This window comes from Stegostoma tigrinum, chromosome 1, assembly GCF_030684315.1.
Source record: "Stegostoma tigrinum isolate sSteTig4 chromosome 1, sSteTig4.hap1, whole genome shotgun sequence".
Classification (NCBI taxonomy): Eukaryota; Metazoa; Chordata; class Chondrichthyes; order Orectolobiformes; family Stegostomatidae; genus Stegostoma; species Stegostoma tigrinum.
In genome coordinates this window covers 115,251,668-115,275,624 of record NC_081354.1, presented here as the reverse complement: position 1 = coordinate 115,275,624, position 23,957 = coordinate 115,251,668, and the positions used below count along the sequence as shown (strand labels likewise).

The window sequence follows — 23,957 nt, the reverse complement described above, 5'->3', positions numbered from 1 at the left end:
TGTGGTGTTCATCCAGCCTCACATTTTGTTTTGCTGGAAGCACAGAGCAGGCTCGGCAACATCTGGAGAAAATGAGCAGTCAACGTTTCTATCCACTGGGTGCCGCTATACTAAGTCCTTTTGTCTGCTGGAGGCGCTCTAACTGTGAGTCCTCCAGTCCACTGTGTGCCGCTCTAACTGTATGGGTCCTCCAATCCACTGTGTGCCGCTCTAACTGTATGGGTCCTCCAGTCCACTGTGCGCCGCTCTAACTGTGAGTCCTCCAGTCCACTGTGTGCCGCTCGAACTGCATTAGTCCTCCAGTCCACTGGAGGCGCTGTTTCCGGTAACATCTCCAAGATGGCGGAATATGCCTGTGTGAAGAGTACGAAGCTGGTGCTGAAAGGGATGAAAAGGTTTGAGTTTTACTTCCACAGCAGAATAATAACAGCTTTGGGATGGGGAAGAGTTTAGAGCTGATATACAGGAAGATATTAGAGGTCGATGTTATCGAAGAGGCAGCTAGAGATTGATAGAGGGAACTGAACTGAAGCAGGTCGTAACTCGGGGTGGACATGATGTGAAATTTATTATTAGAGAGAGGAAAATACAGTCATAACAAAAAGAATTGAATAAACATCTGAAGGCAGAAATTTGCAGGGTTAGGGTCAAAAGAAGGGAGTGGGACTCACTGGTTAATTGTTGCATGCAAATGATGGGCCGAATGACCTGTCTGAGGAAGGAACTAAAACAAAGTTGCTGGAAAAGCTGAGCAGGTCTAGCAGCATCTGTGAAGAAATAAAAAGAGTTAATGCCACGGGTCCGGTGACCCTTTCTCTCTGAGGAAGGCTCGTATTTACTGGGAAATATTGAGAGCTGCTGAATGGGTGGTGACATGAATTCTCTTCAGTGAACACAGTTATGCGAATATATTTATCAGGGGGAGAAGAGTGCCGTCTCCCCAAATATCAGCTCAAGGAGTGTTCCCTGTCATGGGCTTGGATTTTTCAATACCCAGGTTAGGAGATGTTTCTGCAGCTTGGATGGGAGTTGAGCTGTGTTTCTCAAGCATTTTCTAGTTTTATCTCAAATTTTCAGTACTCATTGCATTTTGTTTTCATCAGATGGAATTATCTAGGAACCTAAATGTTCTTAGCAATTTCCCAAGCCTGGAACCCTCCAAAAGGATTCAATTAAATAGGGGGATGCAGAGACTTCTGCTGCAATTATGTTAGGTAAAGGGGAAGCACAACGAGATCTAGGTGTTCTTGTACATCAGTCAATGAAAGCAAGCATGCAGGTACAGCAGGTAGTGAAGAAAGCTGGCCTTCATCACAAGAGGAATTGAGTATAGGAGCAGAGGTCCTTCTGCAGCTATACAGGGCCCTGGTGAGACCGCACCTGGAGTATTGTGTGCAGTTTTGGTCTCCCAATTTGAGGAAGGACATTCTTGCTATTGAGGGAGTGCAGCGTAGGTTCACGAGGTCAATTCCCGGAATGGCGGGACTATCATATGTTGAAAGATTGGAGCGACTGGGCTTGTATACTCTTGATTTTAGAAGGATGAGAGGGGATCTGATTGAGACGTATAAGATTATTAAGGGATTGGATACTGTGGAGGCAGGAAGCATGTTTCCGCTGATGGGTGAGTCCAGGACCAGAGGACACAGTTTAAAAATAACGGGTAGGCCATTTAGAACAGACTTGAGGAGAAACTTCTTCACCCAGAGAGTGGTGGATATACGGAATGCTCTGCCCCAGAAGGCAGTGGAGGCCAACTCTCTGGATGCTTTCAAAAAAGAGATAGACAGAGCTCTTAAAGATAGTGGAATCAAGGGTTATGGGGATAAGGCAGGAACAGGATACTGATTGTGGATGACCAGCCATGATCATAATGAATGGTGGTGCTGGCTCGAAGGGCCGAATGGCCTACTCAAGCATCTGTTGTCTATTGATTGGCTTTATTGTTTTCACATGTACCAAGATACAGTGAAAAGAGTTGTTTTGCATGCTGTACAAGCAGAACACACCATACAACATGCATTAAAGTAGCAGAACAGAACAGCGTGCAGGATACAATGTTACAGGCACAGAGTAGGCGTGGAGAAAAACATTAACATTTGAGAGGTCTATTCAAAATTCTGATAACAGCGGGGAAGGAGTTGTTGTTGAACCTGTTCGTAAATGTATTCAAATCTTATATCTTCTGCCCAGCAGAAGAGGGTGGAGGAGAGTGTGACCGGGTGGGAGAGGCTTTTGATTGTGTTGGTTGTTTTTCTGAGGCAGTATAAAGTATAGATGGAGGCAAAGGATGGAAGGCTGGTTTGCAGGATGGACTGAGCTGTGTTCATAATTCTGTGGTTTTTACAGTTTTTGGAAGAGCACTTGCTATACCACGCTGCGATGCGTCCAGATATAGATGCACCATAGAAAGCATCCTAGAAATTGGTAAGAGTCCTTATGGACATGCCAAATTTCTTTAATCTCCTGAGGAAGTAGAGGCATTGTTATGATAGTTAGCGAGGAATATTTAGACAGTTAAATACTTAATCTAATTCTAGGGTATCTATTTAACTGATCCCCAAACTATCACACTCACCACCCTCACTGTACTTGTTCTAATCCCTTACAACTTCTGAACACTGATCATTTTCTGTCCCCCTCCTGACCCGATAACCTTTACCCACTTAAACTCTTAGCTGTTACCTGGCCCTTTCCCACTTTGTGGCCTGGAGTCATAAAGCTTTGAAAAGTAGAAAGAGGCCCTTTGGCCTATCATGTATTTGCTTGTCATCGAGCATCCAACTATCCTAATCCCATTTTCCAGTACTTGGCCTGTGATGTTGTGTACTGTAATGTTTCAAGTGCTTATCTAAATAATTCTTAAATGTCTTGGGGGTTCCCACTCCATCACCTTCTCAGGCAGGGAGGTCTAGATGCCCACAATACTCTGGAAGAAAACATTTTATTAAGTCCCCTGTAAACTTCCTCTCCTTAACTTAAAACTGTGTCGCCTGCTTATTAACTGCTCCGGGGCAAAACCTTCTCCCTGTCGATGTCCGTCAGAACATGCACATCAAGGTCCCTGTGATACTGTGTACTTCCTAGGATCCTACCTTTCAATGTGTACTCCCTTGTCTTGATAGTCCTCTCAAAATGCATCACCTCACGCTTTTCTGGCTTAAAATACATTTGCCACTGTTCAGTCCATCTATATTGTCCTTTCTTCTTTTCACTGTTTACCACAAAGGTGTCTGAACTTACTGACCATACATTCTCCTCCCTCCTGCATTCATGTCTTGGTCATTAATTTACACAACAATCAGCAAGAAGCCCAGCACAAAACTCTGTGGTACATTCTGCCATTAAACAATCTTTTGATCCAGTTTTTCAAATTGCCCTGGATCCCATGGGCTCTTAGCTTCTTAATCAGTCTGTCATTACTGAAGGCAATATAGACTACATCAACTGCACTACCCTCATTTACACACTTAGTCATCTCCTTTAAAAGTTCAAATTTGTTAGACATGATCTCCCCTTTTCAAAACCAAAGTCAAAAATCACACAGCACCAGGTTAGAGTCCAAAAGTTTTATTTGAAATCACAATCGTAAACCTGTTGGGCTATAACCTGGAGATGTGATTTTTGACTTTATCCACCCCAGTCAACACCCGCTCCTCCATATCAAGCCTTGCAAAGCCATGCTGACTATCCTTGATTTGTCGTTGCTACTCCACATGCAGATTAATTCTGTCCCTCAGAAATTTTTTCCAATAATTTCCGTACAATCAAAGACTCACTGGCCTGTAGTTTTCTGGTTTATCCCTCTACTCCTTTCAAATAATGTTACGACATTTTCTAGCCCTCTGGCTCCCCTGTGGTCAGGGAAAATTTAAAAATTAATGTCAGAGCCCTTGCAATCTCCTACCACCTTTGAATGTTTCTCATCTGATGTTGGGATTTATTCATTTTCCAGCCTGTTAAAACTACTAATACCCCCTTTTTAATATTGCATACATCCTTCCTGATTTTTAGACCTACATCATTCTTTTCTATTGTAAATACAGATACAATGTGAGCTAGAATCCTATACTCTTCCCAGCTGACACTGTATTCTCCCCGCACCATAGTCTCTCCATGACCTTACATACATAATCCTTACATGGGATATCCAAGATGTTCGCTGAGATACTGGACATCTAAAGCACAGAATATGGCAACTACTCCTGTGAAAAATGGAATATGGTTTGATTGCTCCACTGCCACACCCCCAAACTACCCTCCATTGCAAGGATCCAATCAGATTTAGAGGATGTTCTGCATTTCTGAGGAGCCCAGGTCATAATCTCCTGTCAGAAATGCAGACCTCTTTCTCAACATAAAAAAGAAATTGAATAGCAATCTGACTGTGATATACAGCATGCAAAATCTAGCACATTTTTAATTTTTTTTAACAGTGAATGAGAGTCAACAGTATTTGTTGTTCAGCCTTAATTTCTTTTAATAAAGGATAGTCACTGTCTTAAGCCACTGCTGACCGTGTGGTATACCCCAGTGACATTAGGAGGTGGAATCAAGAGGTACGTTACCCGTTGGAGAATTCTAAATCTCTGACCTGATCTTCTAGCCAGAGTATCTGTATAGCTGACTCAGTTCAATAATAACCCTCAGGATGTTGGTAATGAGAGATTCAGCAATGATAAAGCTCTTCAATGTCAGGGGGAAATGATCTGTTACAACTCATGTTATCTGTCACTTTACATTTGCTTGATTGAAACTTATGAGATAAATGTCATAGCTCTCAACTTCTGTATAAGGATTATGAGTTCAAGTCAGTCATGTGTTTTTCTTTAGTGAGAAGAAAAAGAAAAAGAAAGGGAAAAGAAAACTAGAGGAAGAGGAACAGGTGTTTGATATTGTTGGTAAGTGAGGCTGGTAATAAAGTGTCCTCATGCTGTTTTAGTTTTTCCGCATATTATCCACCAGCAAGGTTTAAGTCTGAGAAAACTTCACACTGCTCTGTGAATGAGTTCTTGGCTAGGTTTCAGTTCATGTCTGCCTCAACAGTGTAAATACCTGCCAACTTAGCAAATGTTCACTAAATTGCATATTACAGAAGCTTAATAAACAGTTACCGACATTGCACTGATTTTCTGTTATTATTTTCTAATGCACTAGTGTATTCCAATATAAATATTTCTAAAAGTAGTTAAAATTTACTTTTTTTCCTGAAACAAATAAATAACAATTATTTCTTGACTCCTTTGTTTGAATCATCGGTTGGACTTGGGCCTGTGTAGTACTATCATGATCATTTACCAATTTGTGGGTCTTGGTACCTCTGCCCTCGCTGATAAATAATACTAATTTCCCTGCCTCTCCCACCCTTCCTTCCTTGGTACATATTTTCCTTTTCTGGGGCTGTCTTCTTCTCATTTTTGCCAAATATTGTTTAATATGTGCTTGCTATATCCCAGAGTGTCTCGGTGTGAAATGTAGTTCACTGACTCCCACAGTTACCCTTCAATGGTGGTTATCCTATAATCAATTGTAGTTATCCTACAGTGAGTCAGACTTGTGAACATTGTTATAAAACCATGAAGCTTAGCATTTTTAAAATAGAATTCAATTCAAATGGAATAAAGAATAATAAAATAAACTCTAATGCTCATAATTTATACAGCTAACATATTCATGTTCAATTGAACTTTTTAATGCAAAATTTCTCACCTTCTGTAGGTTGAACTTCAACTTTGTCTCAATTTGCTTTTCCAAGATCCTATCATCAGTAGGCTATCAACTTGATTCATCTGGCAGCACTCTCACCTCTGGGTCAAAATATTGTGGATTCAGGCTTCTCTTGAGAGACTTCAGCACATTTTCCACACTGACACTTAAGTGAGTTACTGAGAGGTAGCCGCTCTTGAATGGGTATATTATTTTTGATGCATTATTAAACCAAGGTTTTATCTGCTCATTCAGGTAGATGTAGCAGATCCCATGTTGCTTTTCAAAGTTCAGTGATGTTGTCCCTGAACCCAACTTCACCATTTCAGATAAACTGGCATTTAACCCTATTTGCATTTTTGAGAGACCCTACGATATACAAATTGGCTGCATTTAATTACAATCAGAACAGAAGTGGATACAGATCAAATTCATGATAATAAAGTGTGAAGCTGGATGAACACAGCAGGCCAAGCAGCATCTCAGGAACACAAAAGCTGACGTTTCAGGCCTAGACCCTTCATCAGAGAGGGGGATGGGGTGGGGGTTCTGGAATAAATAGCGAGAGAGGGGGAGGCGTACCGAAGATGGAGAGAAAAGAAGATAGGTGGAGAGTACAAGAGAGTTGCAGTGGGAGAGAGATTCCCTGAGGTTGGTCCGGAGGGAGGAGGGTAACTTCTTCAGGTTAGGCATCCCTGGAAGAGGCTTCGCAGTGAGGTTAAAATTGTATCAGTGATAATGGGAACTGCAGATGCTGCTTGGCCTGCTGTATTCATCCAGCTTCACACTTTATTATCTTGGATTCTCCAGCTCCAAGATAATAAAGTGTGAAGCTGGATGAATACAGCAGGCCAAGCAGCATCTGCAGTTCCCATTATCACTGATACAATTTTAACCTCACTGCGAAGCCTCTTCCAGGGATGCCTAACCTGAAGAAGTTACCCTCCTCCCTCCGGACCAACCTCAGGGAATCTCTCTCCCACTGCAACTCTCTTGTACTCTCCACCTATCTTCTTTTCTCTCCATCTTCGGTCCGCCTCCCCCTCTCTTGCTATTTATTCCAGAACCCTCACCCCATCCCCTTCTCTGATGAAGGGCCTAGGCCCAAAACGTCAGCTTTTGTGCTCCTGAGATGCTGCTTGGCCTGCTGTGTTCATCCAGCTTCACACTTTGTTATCTTGGATTCTCCGGCATCTGCAGTTCCCATTATCACAGATCAAATTCATTATTGCTTGTGGAATACTTTTGGTTGTTGTGAAGCCATGCACGGAACTAAGCAAATTCAAGCTTTTTTCATTTGTTGCTGATTTAGAAACCTGTCTTGATATGTTCTTGTGATCTGAGATGATGGTAATACTGGACAAATCAGGTCTAAGTGATATAAGGCTTGATAAACCATAAGTATTATTTTCTCTTTTCGTTTAGCGAGGCAGTCAGTCATTGAATAAATTTATTAGAGGCTGCTAATCTAATATCGGAATGAAAGATTCAAACTTTTTAATCCAACGTAACTTTACAGGTACTCAAACCTCAATGAAGGGCCCCCTTTCTCTCAACACTAAAACCCCTTATTCAGCTTACACGACTGTGATCAGTTTACTATTTGGCAAAGTTCTGTGCATTCATTCAGTGCTGTTTTCTTCAATTACTACTTCTTCCATAAGACTTCTAATCAAGTTACTAACTCAGCTCACTACTAATGCTGAAATTGGCTTCCTTAAGCTCATGTCTTCAAAACTTTCTGGGGTGTCTTCCTGTCTGACATATCCACAATCTTCTGTTTCTGGAGTTTTCTTCTAAACAAGTCAGAATTTCTCCCTTTCTGCTTTGTCTGCCTTTGGAGAATGCTAAACTAGCAGCGCATTTGAGTAAACATGTCTGGGTATTTAACTTTATGGCTGCATCTCTCTGTTAGATTTAAAACTCAAGTCTGCAAACATCTTAGCAGTTAACTGCAGAGACAAGAGACTTGCAAGTCGGTTAACTAAAATAATATGATTTCTTGGAAATGCTTCATTAGCTCACTATTCAACATTATTTTTTTTTTAAAGACAACAGAACAGACCTTCACAGAACAGAACAGACCTTCACAGAACAGAACACCAAATCACTGTTGCCTCCCCTTTAGAATGCAAGCTTCCAAATTATAATATATTCCGAGTCTCATCAGATTTTTTAAATATTTTAGGAGGATGGTGGGCAGTTCGGAACTTTGGAGAAATCACAGGCACTGTGGCAATAGAGATGGGAACAGGCACCTACATCTCTGCTCTGGATAATGGTCTATTTACTCTTGGAGCACCGCATAAAGGTTTGATGGCATGATTTGAGATGTCATATTCTGGGTTAATCTTTTCTCACAAATCTGATGTTTTATGGTTTTAGAAACTGGAAATTCAATATTTGTGATTTGCAGGATTAGGTTTATAAAAAATGTCCTTGTGTTTGCTGAAACTCTCATCAATCTGATTACATTTTAAGATCTTTTTATTTGTAAAGCATTCTGCTAAAAGCTAGAGCCAGAGATATTCCATCAATAAACAAAGCTGTCTTGAAGAATGAACAAAAATAATTGTAGCTCAACTGGTAGGTTTGTATGATTCTATCTATGTTGATGCCTGGAATTGATATTTTAAAAGATATTTAGGGGTACATTTTCAACTTGCCATGTTGAATATAAAACTAATGTTGCACACATCATTAGATTTTCATCCTTTACGCACAACCAATCCACAATGTCAAATAAATTGAAAATGTACTTTTTGGCTCATACATTTTTCTGCAATATACACCAAATGTAGCCACCAAATTAGCAAATATTGACTCACTTTCATTGGTGATGCTTTGAATTCAGTCATCTGAAGTTGCATGTTAGATTGAAGATTTTCCTCTGCCTCCAGAACTGAACGCAGTTTTTGATTGTTGCAGCTAAATTTGGAAACCGATGGAACAAGGATCAGAAGGGCCATTGTCCATATTCTGACACCTCATATAAATGAGATTATGTCTTAAAGAATCTTCGGTTAATTCTGAGTGTCTTGAAAAAATTCTTAAATGGTTTAAAGGATATGTTGATCAATGCATTTAAACTGTAACTATTTAGTATGTATTAGTTTAGCCTAATTGGAGTCTTCCATCTCAGAGGATTGTAGATTCAAGCCACGCTTCAGGATTTGAGCACTTAATCTAGGCACAGTTCAACAGCACAGTATAGCCTACTACACTTTAAAAGTAACTAGTCTGATATACAGTAGTTTTAGGTGTTTTCAGGATGTAAAAGGTGCCACATGAAATCTGTTGATTCATATCTTTTATAAAAAGCAACCACTTCAACCAGAAGATCTGGATTTGAGCCCCCTCTGTCCCAAATGTATGCCACAACATGTCTGAAACTTTAGTAATTAAAATAAATAACCAAACATAGTTATATCATTGTAACTACTTCTTTCAGCAATATTTGGTGCATGGTAAAAACGAACAATTGTCTTTCTTATTGTGAAATACAGTTTGCGTTGATATTTTCTCACTTCCACAGAGGATAATGAAAGTCCTGATCCCCCAGAGCAGTTAACAGCTATCAAATTATCTGAGACCAGGTGAGCAATCCAAGTTGCATTTCTTTTCTGTTTGTTTGAAGGGAAAGAAGTCTGTGCACCTCATTTACTCGTAATTGAACAACTGTCGGCAGATAACCAAGAGTTCCATTAGGGTTGAAAACTAATTCATTAACGTTGCTAAAATTAATTATATTAGCTCAATCAATCCATTGCTGAAATATATGTGCAAAACTACTTGCTGCAGCGAAATCTGATTGTGATCGAATAAGTTCCTCTTGGTGTTTTACCAACAAAATTATGCTAGCAGATGTTCCTCCTAAAAAGTAATCCAAATTGTGATGTCAAGAATTTCTGGATTTCAGCTCATTGGTGCGTTAATTTTGTAATTCTATAAGATGTTTTAACTTATCCAGAAGGAAATAATATTTTATAATTTACATTTACTAATGTTGCTTGTGAATTACACATTGTAAATTGGTCTTTGTTCAGTGTTTTCACGTCCTTCATTAGGACTTACTTTCCTACTGATTTGAGCATAGATACAAATATACCTTCCTGTTTGTTCCTGCACAGTCATGTCCAGACACCCTGGGAAAAAGTAGCAGTAATTTTAAAACCATATCAAAAGTGAAAATAATATTACTGATTCCATCTGCTCTCCTTCTCTGCTTTGACTGCTGCAGCCCAGAATTTTTTGTGGATACTCGTCTCTTATGAACCAGCTAATCAGGGTCAAAGTGAATCTTGGATGCTGATACCATTTCAGAAATCATGACTACTGGCATTAAAAAGACTATTGTAGATTTAATCAGGGTTTGAGTACTTCTTTACCCTAATCTGCAAATGTGAAAAATGTTAATAATTGCAGGGCGCCGTAAAAGTATAATTTGTGCTCTTACTCATAAACTAAAATCTATTACATTCACAGAAATGTAGCTTTATGTGTGTATGTATTTAGAAATGCACAATAAAAGATAGGTATTTGTGATATATTTACATCAGAATTAACTGTTTTATGGCAAGTTAAGAACAAATTGTAGCTAATTTGTATAATTTTGTTAAAACATTTTTGTAGTATCCCCATTGCGCAATTCTCAGAGTATTAAATTCAAATAGCCATTTTGATGATGAGAAGGTTCAGTATCAAACAAAATTATTTTGATCCATATGCCAGGCTGCAAAGTGCAGAGTTGGATGTACTATGCACTGCCTCTATCACCTTATTTTAATTGCCTTGTTTCACCTTATAATTTCTGAGGTCATGAGTGTAGATTGCCCATTGGGCAATCTGTTCTATACACTTACCAACTTCTTTCAAATTTGAACCGTTGATTGCTGTTCATGCTTCAGGATTTCATCCATTGCTTTAACAACCACACCTTCCTCCCACATTTAAAATGTCATTCTCCATGCCATAGTAAATATTTCTCATACTCAGTACATTGATGTCCTTAAGGAATTTCTATCATATGTTCTTTAAGCTCTTTCAGATAGCCTGCAGTTTGTTACTACCATTTCTAATCCCATAATATTCTTACATGTAGCAGGACAGAAAGAGCTGTGTGCAGTATTCCAGTAGGGAAGGATCTTATCAACTCTTTATCACTGACTTACATTTTATTATCCCATGTATTTGCCTCATTTACAACTGTTCCATGCTATGTATCAACAAGTTGGATCTCTATAATGCCTTTATTCCAGTAAAATATTCTATTGTACCCTACAGAAGTGTTTCCAACAAAATGTGATGACACATGATCTCAACAATCTGCTAAGAGTAACGGTTATCAACAATCAATCCTTTTGTATTGCTTTATAAATGCATCATAGATTGTTCTATGGTGTGCACATGTTTTGTATAGATACTACTTTGAATCAAAATTTGTGACAAATTGGCAGATTTGTAATTTCTGTTAGGAAATATAGGAATGTAAATATATTGTGTTGCTGAGGAGTAAAAGTATTTATTGTTACTATGGTCTGCTATTGTGCATTGAGAGCAATGCAAATAAACCAGTTTGACAGATGGTAATGAGACAATTATGCAGTTATAATTTCTGTATGCCGCTGATTAACATTTTTGCAATAACTGTATGAATTGAAATGATGTCAAAATTCAAATTAATTTTGCAGAATATATTTTCATTATCCATTGTTATTAACTATAGAATAGCACTGAAGTCTGGCTATGGCAAATATATGGGCATAAATTCTGATGGTGTTGTTACTGGGCGATCGGATGCAATTGGATCAAGGGAACAGTGGGAGCCAATTTTCCAAGATGTAAGTTTCTTTTGCATACTCATTGCATTTTGACAGTGTTCTCCCACAACCATATATATTCTGTCTCCTTCTTTCCCTTCTCCCAAGTACAAAGAAGTAATCAGGAAAGCCAATGCAAAAGATCAGTTGGGCAATAGCTGGAGTATAGTGTTATGTTTTGGGTACTTTGTTTTAGGAAAAGGTTTACTAGAGTGGTAGCAGGGATGTACAATGTTGACTATGTGGAAGACTAGAGACACTGTCGTTCTCTTGAGGCCAGAGAATTTTGAAAACTATGATATAAATCATGAACTGTTCGGTCAGAGTAAAATAGGCTTCTAGTTAAGTATGAGAGATAATGGGAACTGCAGATGCTGGAGATTCCAAGATAATAAAATGTGAGGCTGGATGAACACAGCAGGCCAAGCAGCATCTCAGGAGCACAAAAGCTGACGTTTCGGGCCTAGACCCTTCATCAGAGAGCTCCAAGATAATAAAATGTGAGGCTGGATGAACACAGCAGGCCAAGCAGCATCTCAGGAGCACAAAAGCTGACGTTTCGGGCCTAGACCCTTCATCAGAGAGGCTAGTTAAGTATGCCTTGATTTTAAATTTATTGTCTTTGTTTTCAAATCCTCCCAGGCCTCACTATTCCCTATATCTGTGACCATCTCCAGTTCGTAACCCCTAGGATATCTGCAGTCCCTCAGTTTAGGCCTCTTGTATATCCTTGATTTTAATCATTCCCACAACTGACAGACATAGCTTCATTTGCCAAGTCCTTAGCTCTGGAGTTTGTTCCCTCTGTTTTGTACTTTCAATGTCTTCAAAAGCAGAGTAGTTTGAACAACCTATGGGAAGCTGTCTTAATACCTTTTTTATATAGATCAGGATTAAAAATAACACCCTGTGGAGCACCTTGTAACATTTAATTTTTGTTAGAGGCGCCATATAAATGCAAATTGTTGTTCTGATGGAGGGGTCTGTAGCTTGGGGGAATGGATTTAAGGGAATTGACATGAGATAGCAATTTTTTCATATGGTAACTTGGTGTGATCTAGAATTCAGTGCCTGAAGCAGAATTAGGAGTCACTTTCACTGTTATAATTGCAAAATATGTTTGAAGGGAAGGAAAGAAAGACCCGTAAGGAAAAAGCAGGAGAGTTGAAATAACTGGATTGTTCTACAAAGGACTGGCATTGGCATGATGCACTCAATTACCTTCTCCACTGTATCATGTTTGATTCCGTAAATAATAAATACTCCAAACAGAGTACACATAAAAGGAATTTGAAATCAAGTTCTAAAGCACTGTGGTCAGACCACAATATAGTATCCAGCGCTAGTTAACAGAAACAGTTCACAGAAAGAAAGGGAAAGAAACTTACACTGAAAGCAGTGCCAAGAAGTGCCAAAATGTTGATCGTTGTTTTAGAGGCTTAGGTTACACAAAAAAACTGGAGAAGGTTTTACTTTTCAGCCTTAAGAAAGCTTATGAGATGTTATCTAATGGGGTCATATAAAATAATAGATATGTGGAAACTCTACATTAGAACAACTACTTGAAATTAATTTGAGAGATGACATGGAATCACTGGTTCAATGAACTAAAAGCCAAATCTAAAACTGACACCATATGTTTTGCACAGACTAATTAATTACCATATTAGTGAGCCTCTTTATGGGGAACTGCAGCAGGAGACATCCTTAATGGATAATCTAAAATGTGCCAAGTTGCTCCTCTCATCCAAAAATTTATGTTTTCTGTTTATGAATGACCAGATAATCTGGAATTTTAGTAATATGAAGTAACATTTCTTCAAGGAAAAACTACAGACTCATGCTCAGGTCATACCATGGATGTTTTGATTGAGCTGGAATCACTACAACAGGCAAACAGGTTTCAGTTTACCATCTCAAAAGGAGGATGTCCCCAGCAATACAGCACACTCTCACTGTTGCACTGAGCATTCAGTCATTATGATGTGCAGCAGAAAGCTTTTGTCAGTGAGCAACAATGAGACATCATCCATACAGTCAATATTCTGTCTTCCTCTCATCAAAAATCTTGCGTCAGACACCCCAGTTTAAAAATGGATGTAATGTGTTATACTTCAAAAGAAATCCGGACATTTTCTGATTGTCTTAAATCACATACTTATTAATTTAATATCGCTGCTCAACAATAACCCTGTGTCCAAACAACCAAAACATAGTCAATTGTTTCATACAAATTACTGAAAATTCCTTAGATAAAGTATAAATGCATAAAATTTAAGCAATTCTGGAAAAGGACACTGAATTTATACTTAAAGATACCCATTCCATGTTCTAATGCTTGTTTCCTAGACACAGGCCTGCCACTTTTTCTGGTACCTGGAAAGCGTGCACTGCTTAATTCTCCAAACATGTTTTGCATTTGAATGATGATACTCAGCCAGGCAATAGATCAAAATTCCAGACGTTTGCCTGTGTCATGCTGTGTATTTCACAACGACTACATCATCCAAATTGCAGCCCTTATTGGTTTTAATACTAAACAGGCAGAGTAGGATATATAAACAAATATTTATAATGTTCTGTGTGACTGACATTTCTTTCATGAAATTATGGTGCTTTAGTGAAGTAAAATGTGGTGGTTAGACAAAAAAACAATTTCCTGCTTTCCTGTGATGCATTATTATAACTCTAAAAATAAGTCCTCCTTTTTGCACCATTCCTTTGTATGGCTGCCTCATCCCTTTACATACATTGAGTTTTCCATTTCACAGATTTCATGTTAGATTGAAAATGTCAAGAGACTTTGGCAGTCCATGGTGGTGTTTAGGTAGAGTTACTTGTTGCAGATATTTGGAAATTGACAATAGTTTGTCAAAAATAACAAGAGTATGAAACATTGAATAAAATCAGCAAAACTTAGTGACTATTTATTTACAACTGTAACAACTTGCATAATTATGGCAGCTCGTAACTATCCAAATGCTGTGGCCTAGGTTTATCAGTTCAGTGTATAAATTGCAAGATATCTCCCCACTGTTATCCAGGATGGTGAGGTAATTTGTACATTGTGTTTAGGCTAAGTTAAAGAGAAACGTACTAAAAGAAATCTGAAGAATTGTGGCAAAGCAATTTCAAGAAGTTATTCAGTGGATGGCTTAGCAAACAGGTTTTTATTGTATGTGTAAAATATAAATATTTTTATAATTAAAAAACAATTCACATGTAATCACTAGCTTTTCTGTTTCCAGGGGAAGCTGGCACTGATGGCATCAAACAGCTGCTTTATCTCTTGTAACGATGAAGGTGATATTATTGCAAAGCACAAAACAGCAGGAGAAGAGGAAATGATAAAGGTATCTATGTGGGATAACAAAGTGTTGAGCTGGATGAACACAGCAGGCCAAGCAGCATCTTAGGAGCACAAAAGCTGACGTTTCGGGCCTAGACCCTTCATCAGAAAAGGATGATGGGGAGAGGGTTCTGAAATAAATAGGGAGAGAGGGGGAGGTGGATCGAAGATGGATAGAGGAAAAGATAGGTGGAAAGGAGAGCATAGGTGGGGAGATAGGGAGGGGATAGGTCAGTCATGGGAGGACGGACAGGTCAAGGGGGTGGGATGACGTTAGTTGGTAGGAAATGTAGGTGTGGCTTGAGGTGGGAGGAGGGGATAGGTGAGAGGAAGAACAGGTTAGGGAGGTGGGAACGAGCTAGGCTGGTTTTGGGATGCAGTGGGGGGAGAGGATAATTTGAAGCTTGTGAAATCCACATTGATACCATTGGGCTGCAGGGTTCCCAAGCGGAATATATGTTGCTGTTCCTGTAACCTTCGGGTGGCATCATCGTGGCACTGCAGGAGGCCCAGGATGGACATGTCGTCTATGGAATGGGAGGGGGAGTTGAAATGGTTCACGACTGGGAGGTGCAGTTGTTTATTGCGAACCGAGCATAGGGGTTCCGCAAAGCGGTCCCCAAGCCTCCACTTGGTTTCCCCAATGTAGAGGAAGCCACAACGGGTACAGTGGATGCAGTATACCACATTGGTAGATGTGCAGGTGAACATCTGCTTGATGTGGAAAGTCATCCTGGGGCCTGGAATGGAGGTGGGGGAGGAGGTGTGGGGGCAAGTGTAGCGCTTCCTGCGGTTGCAGGGGAAAGTGCTGGGTGTGGTGAGGTTGGAGGGGAGTGTGGAGTGGACAAGGGAGTCACGGAGAGAGTGGTCTGTCCTGGAGGCAGACAAGGGTGGGGATGGAAAAATGTCTTTGGTGGTGGGGTCGGATTGTAGATGGCGGAAGTGCCGGAAGATGATGCGTTGTATCCGGAGGTTGGTGGGGAGGTATGTGAGGACGAGGGGGATTCTCTTTGGCGATTATTGCGGGGGTGGGGTGTGAGGGATGAGCTGCGGGAAATGCGGGAGACACTGTCGAGCGCATTCTCAACCACTGCGGGGGGGATGTTGCGGTCCTTGAAGAAGGAGGACATCTGGGATGTATGAGAGTGGAATGCCTCATCCTGGGAGCAGATGCGGCAGAGGCGAAGGAATTGGGATTAGGGGATGGAATTTTTGCAGGAAGGTTGGTGGGAGGAGGTGTATTCCAGGTAGCTGTGGGAGCCAGTGGGCTTGAAATGGACATCAGTTTCTAAGTCGTTGCCTGAGATGGAGACTGAGAGGTCCAGGAAGGTGAGGGATGTGCTGGAGATGGCCCAGGTGAACTGAATGTTGGGGTGGAAGGTGTTGGTGAAGTGGATGAACTGTTCGAGCTCCTCTTGGGAGCACAAGGTGGTGCCAATCCAGCCATCGATGTAATGGAGGAAGAGGGTGGGGTTTAGGGCCAGTGTAAGTACGGAAGAGGGACTGTTCCACATAACCTCCAAAGAGGCAGGCATAGCTTGGGTATCCATGTGCGTTGCTTTGGTTAAAATTGTCTTAGTTCAACCATAACCGGCTGACTGAAACTCAGTTTGGATTCTGCCAGGCCCACTCAACTGCAGACCTCAATGTGCAGAGAAAAACTGAACTCAAGAAGGGTAGAAAGGATGACTGCCTTTGACATCACGGCAACATTTGACTGAAAGTGGCGTCAAAAAGCAGCAACAAAACTGGTGTCAGTGGCAATCAGGAGGAAATCTTTCCACTAGTTGGAGAGGCAATGGCCTAGTATATTGTCCCTAGACTAATAACCCAGAGACCTAGGTAATGTTCTGGAGACCTGGGTTGAATCCCATTGTGGCAGATTTGAATTCAGTTAGAAAATGTGGAATAAAGAATTTAATGATGAGCATCAGACATGGTCTTAGTAAATGGCGAGGCAGGCTGGAGGGGCCAGATGGCCTACTCCTGCTCCGAGTTCTTATGTTCTTATGAAACTGTTGTCAAATGTCGGAAAACCTCATCTGGTTCATTAATATCCTCTAGGGAAGGAAACTGTCAATCTTACCCCTGTGCCACTTGTGATTGAGTCTTAACTGCCCTCTGGGCAATTAGGGGTGAGCAATAAATGCTGGCCTAGCCAGCAACTAGTGATAATGTATAAAAGTAGGTCATACCTAGCACAAAGGAACAAAGGTCTGCATTCCACAGAATTTTACCACTATTCCTTGTGTTTGTGCATTTTAGATCCTTCTTAAGGCAGGTGCCTAAAGCCACCTTATTATCTATTGTTTGTTGGTATTGCCCCGCAATGTGTTCCTTTTCCTGACTTGTCCAGATGTAGTTGTTTCCAATGTGGTATATAATAAAATCGGAAAATAATAGAAATAGTCCAAAGATAAGGGACGATACAAGAAGAAAGGAAGAGAATAAACTTTACAAAACTTTTACTTTTCATCAAAACTGGAAAACAGTGGCAGTAACTTTCCTTTTGTAATGTTAGATATCAACAGAACTGGAAAATTTAAAGCCATGAATCTGTTGTAATTGATGTACTGTGCCCCGTGATTAGCCACTAGTATTTTTGATTATTCAGTTCTGTTAGGATGCTTTGCACATTCAGAAACATACCACTTAATCCTGACTCTCATTCCTTGCTTAAGAAGCCTGCCTAATTTTCTTGACAGTTTCATTTAATTTTTTATTATTATCCTTTTCTCCGTCCAGATTTGCTACTCCTTTTTTCTATGGCAACAATTTCTCAGCATTTATCTTCTTATGATTCCATAGAGACCAATAATTGTTTAAAAGAATATAAATGTCTAGTGACCAATACAGAAATCGCATAGCAAAACTTGGAGACGTTTACTGTCACAAATAAATTAAAATCAGCATCAATTAAGCATTACATAGTAGGCAACTAATGTAATAAACTGAGGAAAAGGTATCCTCCCCTTAAATTTAAAGATGATCAGAAAAACCCGCACAGCATTTAAGCACTCTCCATCGACATGTAGTCTGGAGTTAAACCCCAAATCTCCTCCCATCTCTTAACACGATCTTTTCTTACTGAATCTTCCAGTGCCCTTTTAAACCAAGTCATTTTTATTCCACTCATTGAGCACAGTCAAATGGACTTCTGTTACAGGTTCTGTCTAGTGATTCTATGGCCATAACATTTGCAGGCCGCCTTTTCTCAAACATGAATTGCAAATTCACTCGCCCTCCACTTGGTGGTTATCCCAAAATCTCTCCTTTTCTTCTGCATACTGTAACAGCAATGTCTTTTTTTCTATTCATTCGTGGAATGTAGGTGTTGTTGGCTGGCTAGTATTTCTTGCCAATCCTTAGTTGCCCTTGAGAAGGTGATGGTGAGCTGCCTTCTTGCACCGCTGCAGTCCACCTGCTGCAGGTTGATCCACAATGCCATTAGAGGGGGAATTCTAGGATTTTGACCCAGCAATAGTAAAGGAACAGTGATAGATTTCCAGGTCAGGATGGTGAGTGGCTTGGAGAGGAACTTGGAGGTGATAGTGTTCCCATATATCTGCTGACCGTATCCTTTTAGATGGAAGTGGTTGTGCTGTCTGAGGATCTTTGTTAAATTTCTGCAGTGCATCTTGTGGAGGGTACACACTGTTGCTACTGAGCGTCAGTGGTGAAGGGAATGGATGCTTGTGGATGTAGTGCCAATCAAGTGGGCTGCTTTGTCCTGGTGGTGTCAAGCTCCTATAGTGTTGTTGCGGCTGTACTCAACCAGGAAAGTGGGAGTATTCTGTCACACTCCTAACTAGTGCCTTGTAGACGGTGGACAGGCTTTGAGGAGTCAGGAGATGAGTTACTCGCTGCAGTATTCCTAGTTTCTGGCCTGCTCTTGTAGCCACTATGTTTATGTGTCTGAGTCCAGTTGAGTTTCTGGTCAATGATAACCTCCAGGATATTGATAGCAGGGGATTCAGTGATGGTAACACCATTGAATGTCAAGGGGTAGTGGTTAGATTTATTTCTTATTGGTGATGGTCATAGCCCAGCATTTGTGTGGTGCAAATGTCACTTGCCACTTGTCAGCCCAAGCCTAGATATTGTCCAGATCTTGTTGCATTTGAACATCGATCATTTTCCACAAAACCTGTTCATCTAATTGCTTTTGAGAATCTGTGATTTTGCAAGCAGCAAGAGTAGCTGTCTTCTCCTTTGTGTTAGAAGTCTCACCTGACTTTCAGTCAGTCAAGACAGGGGCCTGTTGGTCCCTATTGCCAACCAGATCGCAGGGTAAAGCCCTATACACACTTACATCATCCTGCATTCCAGTGCATTTCATTTTGCTTTCAACTAGAAAAGACCATTTAAACACAACCATCGCTGGAGTTTTAAATAATGTGCAAAGATGGAAGGGTGATGTAATACACTGCACGTTATTATGGTAAGGAGTGCACTGCCTGGAAATGTGGTGGAGGCAGGTTCAGTGAGCTATTTGAGGGCATTGGATAATTATTTGGATAAAAATAGCACTCAGGGTTATGGGTAAAAGGCAGGAAATTGAAATGAGGTGATGTTACTCATTTGCTAAGGTGGTAGAGGCACAATGGGTAAATGTACTCCTTCTGCACCATAACATTTCCGTGATAGCAGTTATCACTTGGTAGTACAGAATTTGGTTTTCCCCTTGACTTGCTTTTCTTGCAAAATGTCCTAATGAGCATAAGATGTAAAACTTCAATAAAATGTGTCTTTTTTCAGCAATACTCAAACTACAACAATCGTGGTTAAGCTCTCTCCTTTTATTTCAATAGCTGTACTAATATTGATGACCCTTGCGGTTCTTAATGCATACAGATAACTCGGTCCAGCTAGTACATTTTTATACTTTATCCACATTTTGCATTTTTGTTTAAAACAGATTCGTTCCTCTGCTGATATTGTTGTAAAGGAAAAAGATGAGCTTTTAGATGAAGACAAGGGGAATGTGAAACAGTGTGAAATCAATTATGTGTAAGTATACCAAAGATTGTGAGCACAATTGGTGTGGTCCACAAAATAAAATGCATCTATTTATACTTCCTTTTAAATTGCTGAGCGTAGAAGAGAATGGGGACCTGCAACATATTGCCATCTTCTCATTGGCAGATCTAGGTTTTTATCCTTCCCAGAAAGATTTCTTCATTTCCTTGGTGGCAGGTACCCAATGTAACTTAGTTTGAATAGTTTTTTGTAAGTTTCTGAAGGAACAGTCTTGCAGTGTAACACTGTTGAGGCAATCTTTCTGTGTCAGAGCTGGTGAATCTTAAAGGACTATCGCACAACTGCAGCAGAAAGAGTTATCCGCTGCTCTTAAGTTTGGAACAGCACTTATGTGTGCCTGGTGTAATTATGCTTGGTATAATGTTGAAGAAAGAAAGAATGTTTGTTTTTCAAATATTTGTCTGGATTTTCGATAATGTTCCCATGCCAAATCATCATCTTTGTCACAAAATCTAGAAATTCTGAATATTCAGGAGTTTCTGAAGTTGAGAGAATCCTGGTATTCCAGATTTTCACTGCTGTTTGTGTGAAGTACTTCCAAACATCATCACTCGCTCTTATTTTAAGCTGATACTGCTTGTCCTGGACTTTACTCTGAGATGACGTTGCGGTCTAACTATACTTTCAAATCCTTTATTCATCTGAAACAGCTGACATAGTTCAACCTTAACTCTCATATACTGAAGGAAACTCAGAACTAGTACGTGAAACTTCATCTTTAACTGTTAGCCACAGTATCATTCTGGTAAATCTACACTAGGGTCTCCAAGATCAATGCTTTCTTCCAAAGGTGTGGAGCCTATATTTAACTTGAGAGTTAGGGATATGGAGATAGGGCAGGAAAGTGGTGTTGATGTTGAATTTCAGCCTTAATTTTACTGATGACTGGAACAGGCTCAAAAGCTATATGTCCAGTTCCTGCTTGTGTTTCTTCTCATCCTATGCACCTGTTTATTAGCTTTCAGTGATTTCTTGACAAGGACTCCTAAGTATCTGCACTTCCTCTGTTCCTAGTTGTTGTCCATTTTGAAAATATTTGATATATCTTTCCAAAGCCGATGACCTTGTCAGTGCCAGTTTGTAACTCTCCATTGACAACTGCATTATTTATAGTGCAGACTAATGTCATATATTGACTCTGTATAAAAAAAGACATGCTACTGAGCACCTAATCTAATTCTATGCTTTTGCAAGTTATGCTGATGGTAGTACTCTTTTGCCTAACTTGCTTTGATAGCAAAGTCATTTGGATAATATCTAAACTCTTCTTAATTTTCAAGACATTTATATATCTCCAGAGGCATAGTCATTAACATCACCATAGCCCTATAAATTTATTCCTTCAAGTGTCCAACTGGCTTCCTTTTGAAATCCTTGTTTATGTTTGCTTTGCTTTTCTAAAGTAAGCATTTCCATTCTCTAAGCATGTCCTGATAAATTGATTTAATGATGATTGTGTATGGACAGTTATCAAATTTGGCTTCTCACAAAATTAGAGCAGTTTGCAAGAAAAAATTGAGGTGCAAAAATTACAACAACCCAGAGATGTAAGTTCTGAGAAAATGGGTGATAAGGAACTTTAAATACATTGTGGTGTTGTGCTGTTTTGTGTTTGATTATTGCGTTAGAGGCTTACTTCAGGTATCTAACGTAATTCTTCTGCTGCAGAAAGAAATTCCAGAGTTTTCAAGACCATAAACTTCGAGTAAATGTGGAGGACAGTAAACTGCTGAAAAAAGCCAGGAAAGAAGGTACTTTTCACGAGGCCTTGTTGGACAGGTATGCCTTTAAGTTTTATTTAGCAACTAGGAAGAAGTCTTCCCGTATAGTCTCTTAGTATCATGGAATGGTTACAACAGAGAAAGAGGCCATTTGGCTCATTGTGCCCTCATTATATGCCTGCAGTAGCAACTCAGTTATTTCCACTCACCTGCCTTTCTTCATTGCCTTGCAAATGTTGATTCTTCAGACAATTAAACAGTTCTATTTTGAAAGGTGCAATTGAATTTGCCTCTTTTCTAATCCAAATTCTTGTTGTGAAAAATGTTTTCCCTCATGTCACCACTTGTTCTGTTGTCTTACATTGGCGTCCTTTTTGAGAGGGGACAGTTTCCCCCTATCTACTATGTACAGACCCATTATGATTTTGACACCTCTATCAAATCTCCTCACAGCCTTCTCTGAGAAGAGCAGCCCCAGCTTCAACAGCATATTGTATAAGTGAAGACTCTCATCACCAGAGCCATTGACGTAAATCTTTTCTGCATTCTCTTGTCATGCCTTCACATCTTTCCTAAAGTGCATTGAACCTGAATTGGACATAATGCTCCAGTTGAGGCCAGAACATTGTTTTGTGTGGATTCACCATAACTTGCTTTTGTATCTTATGTCTTTATTTGTAAAACTAAAATCCTAAATGTCTTTTTAACACTTGCTCTACTGCCTACTGTTTCATCTTCAATGAATTATGTATGTATACCCCAGGGTTTAGACCAGTATCTTTTGTTTTGGACTTGCATCTTTTGTTTCACTCCACGCTTCTTGGCATTAAATTTTACCTGTGAAATGTTCACCCATGCCATGAGCCTATCTGTCCTCTCCAAGCCCATTGCTCTCCTTCTGTAGATTTACATTAATTGCAAACATCAAAATTGTTCCCTGCTACCTAAATCTAGAGTAGTATAGACCATAAAAGTAGTAATCCTAATACTGCTCCCTAAAGAACCCCATTATAAGTCTTTCTTTAATCTGAAAAGCAACCATTCATCACAACTTTCTGCTCTCTGTCACTTGGCCAACTTTATGCTGTCATTGTTCCTTGTATTCTTTGTCTTAAATCTTGTTCAAAAGTTCTGTTATGTAGCACTTTATCAAATGACTTTTGTAAGTCCTCATTAAGCCGCTAATCAATTAAATTAGCCAAAGTGCTTTGTATTTCTTAGCTTTCCTCAGTTGACTTTGTCACAGATTAGCATTCATAAAATCTGTCTCCACCGCCGAGTTTAAACTGCCTGGCTTATTTTCGCTGAGCTTGTTCTTGCACCCTTTTTGAACAAGAGTGTAACATTTTTACAATTCTCCAGTCCACTGTCATCACCCTTAACCAGGGAGAATTAAAAAGTTATGACCAGTGCCTTCACAATCCCTCATTAAAATTGGATGCATCTTATCCAAACACTTGGTAATTTATCAACTTTAGTATAACCTACTTTTCTAGAGCTTCCTGTTTTTCTTGAATTTTATCTCAACCATTTTCTCAGCCATTGCCTCTTTCACTATGATTTTGGATGCATCATCCTCATTAGTAAAGGCGTATTCAAGATACATTACACATTCTTGTTACTTTTTACCTTTACATATACATAATGAAATTTCTCTTTTTTGCTTTGCAGGCGATCCAAGATGAAAGCTGATCGATATTGCAAATGAAGCAATTTTACTGGATGTATTTTTTTTAATCTCCAAGGCTTCTTTTGTGCTCATACAAAACCAGCAGTGCTGTTCAACAAGCAGCAATATTTGTAATGTAAACCTGCCATTTTCAATTTCTCTTTCACTTTTGAAAGGTGTATTATGTGTATAGCCTTGAGTGGTTATTGTTGTAGATTAATTACATTTTAAGAATGAACAGTATATATGTTACACTGAATTCATTGTAGTTAGAGTATGCTACATTCCCACTAAATCTTTACCCTAAGTGTACATCCAAGAATGTGAGGAATGAAAGGCAAGCTCAAAGAATATTGTCAGAGTTGTATTGAGTATATTGTTCTTTGCAACATTTATAATGCCTTAATTGGCCGTTATTGGTTTATTTGTATTTACTAATTCACAATCCATGCTGTGATCCTGTTGAGGATTCAAGTCTTAAATTTGGGATGTAGGCAAATGGCAAAATGTCAAAGTCTCTGTATTAAACATTTATAAAATTAAATTATGTATAAAACTAAGCTTCCTGTTTTTATTTATTTCTAATTTAGGTGGCAGTATGAGAGGTGAGAACAACCCATCAGGAGTTTCTCTCTAGTTAAAGAAATTAACAA

The 23,957-nt window shown here is 39.5% G+C and overlaps 1 protein-coding gene across 1 annotated transcript; it reads left to right on the top strand.

Annotated features, from left to right (window-relative positions):
* Window positions 1–285: 285 nt before the first annotated feature.
* On the top strand, window positions 286–23,864 carry frg1 (FSHD region gene 1). The gene is made up of 9 exons (XM_059648048.1): window positions 286–395; window positions 4,834–4,901; window positions 7,895–8,017; window positions 9,242–9,302; window positions 11,432–11,546; window positions 14,774–14,878; window positions 19,793–19,884; window positions 21,583–21,693; window positions 23,307–23,864. The coding sequence occupies exons 1-9, from the start codon at window positions 340–342 to the stop codon at window positions 23,341–23,343; spliced, it is 768 nt and encodes a 255-aa protein (XP_059504031.1). The 5' UTR covers window positions 286–339; the 3' UTR covers window positions 23,344–23,864.
* The last annotated feature ends 93 nt before the right edge of the window (window positions 23,865–23,957 follow it).

Coding starts and splice junctions, on each gene's coding strand:
- frg1 (XM_059648048.1), top strand. CDS start 340: ATGGCGGAATATGCCTGTGTGAAGAGTACGAAGCTGGTGCTGAAAGGG. Junction 4,902..7,894: donor ACAGGTGTTTGATATTGTTG/GTAAGTGAGGCT, acceptor TAAATATTTTAG/GAGGATGGTGGGCAGTTCGG. Junction 9,303..11,431: donor ATCAAATTATCTGAGACCAG/GTGAGCAATCCA, acceptor TATTAACTATAG/AATAGCACTGAAGTCTGGCT.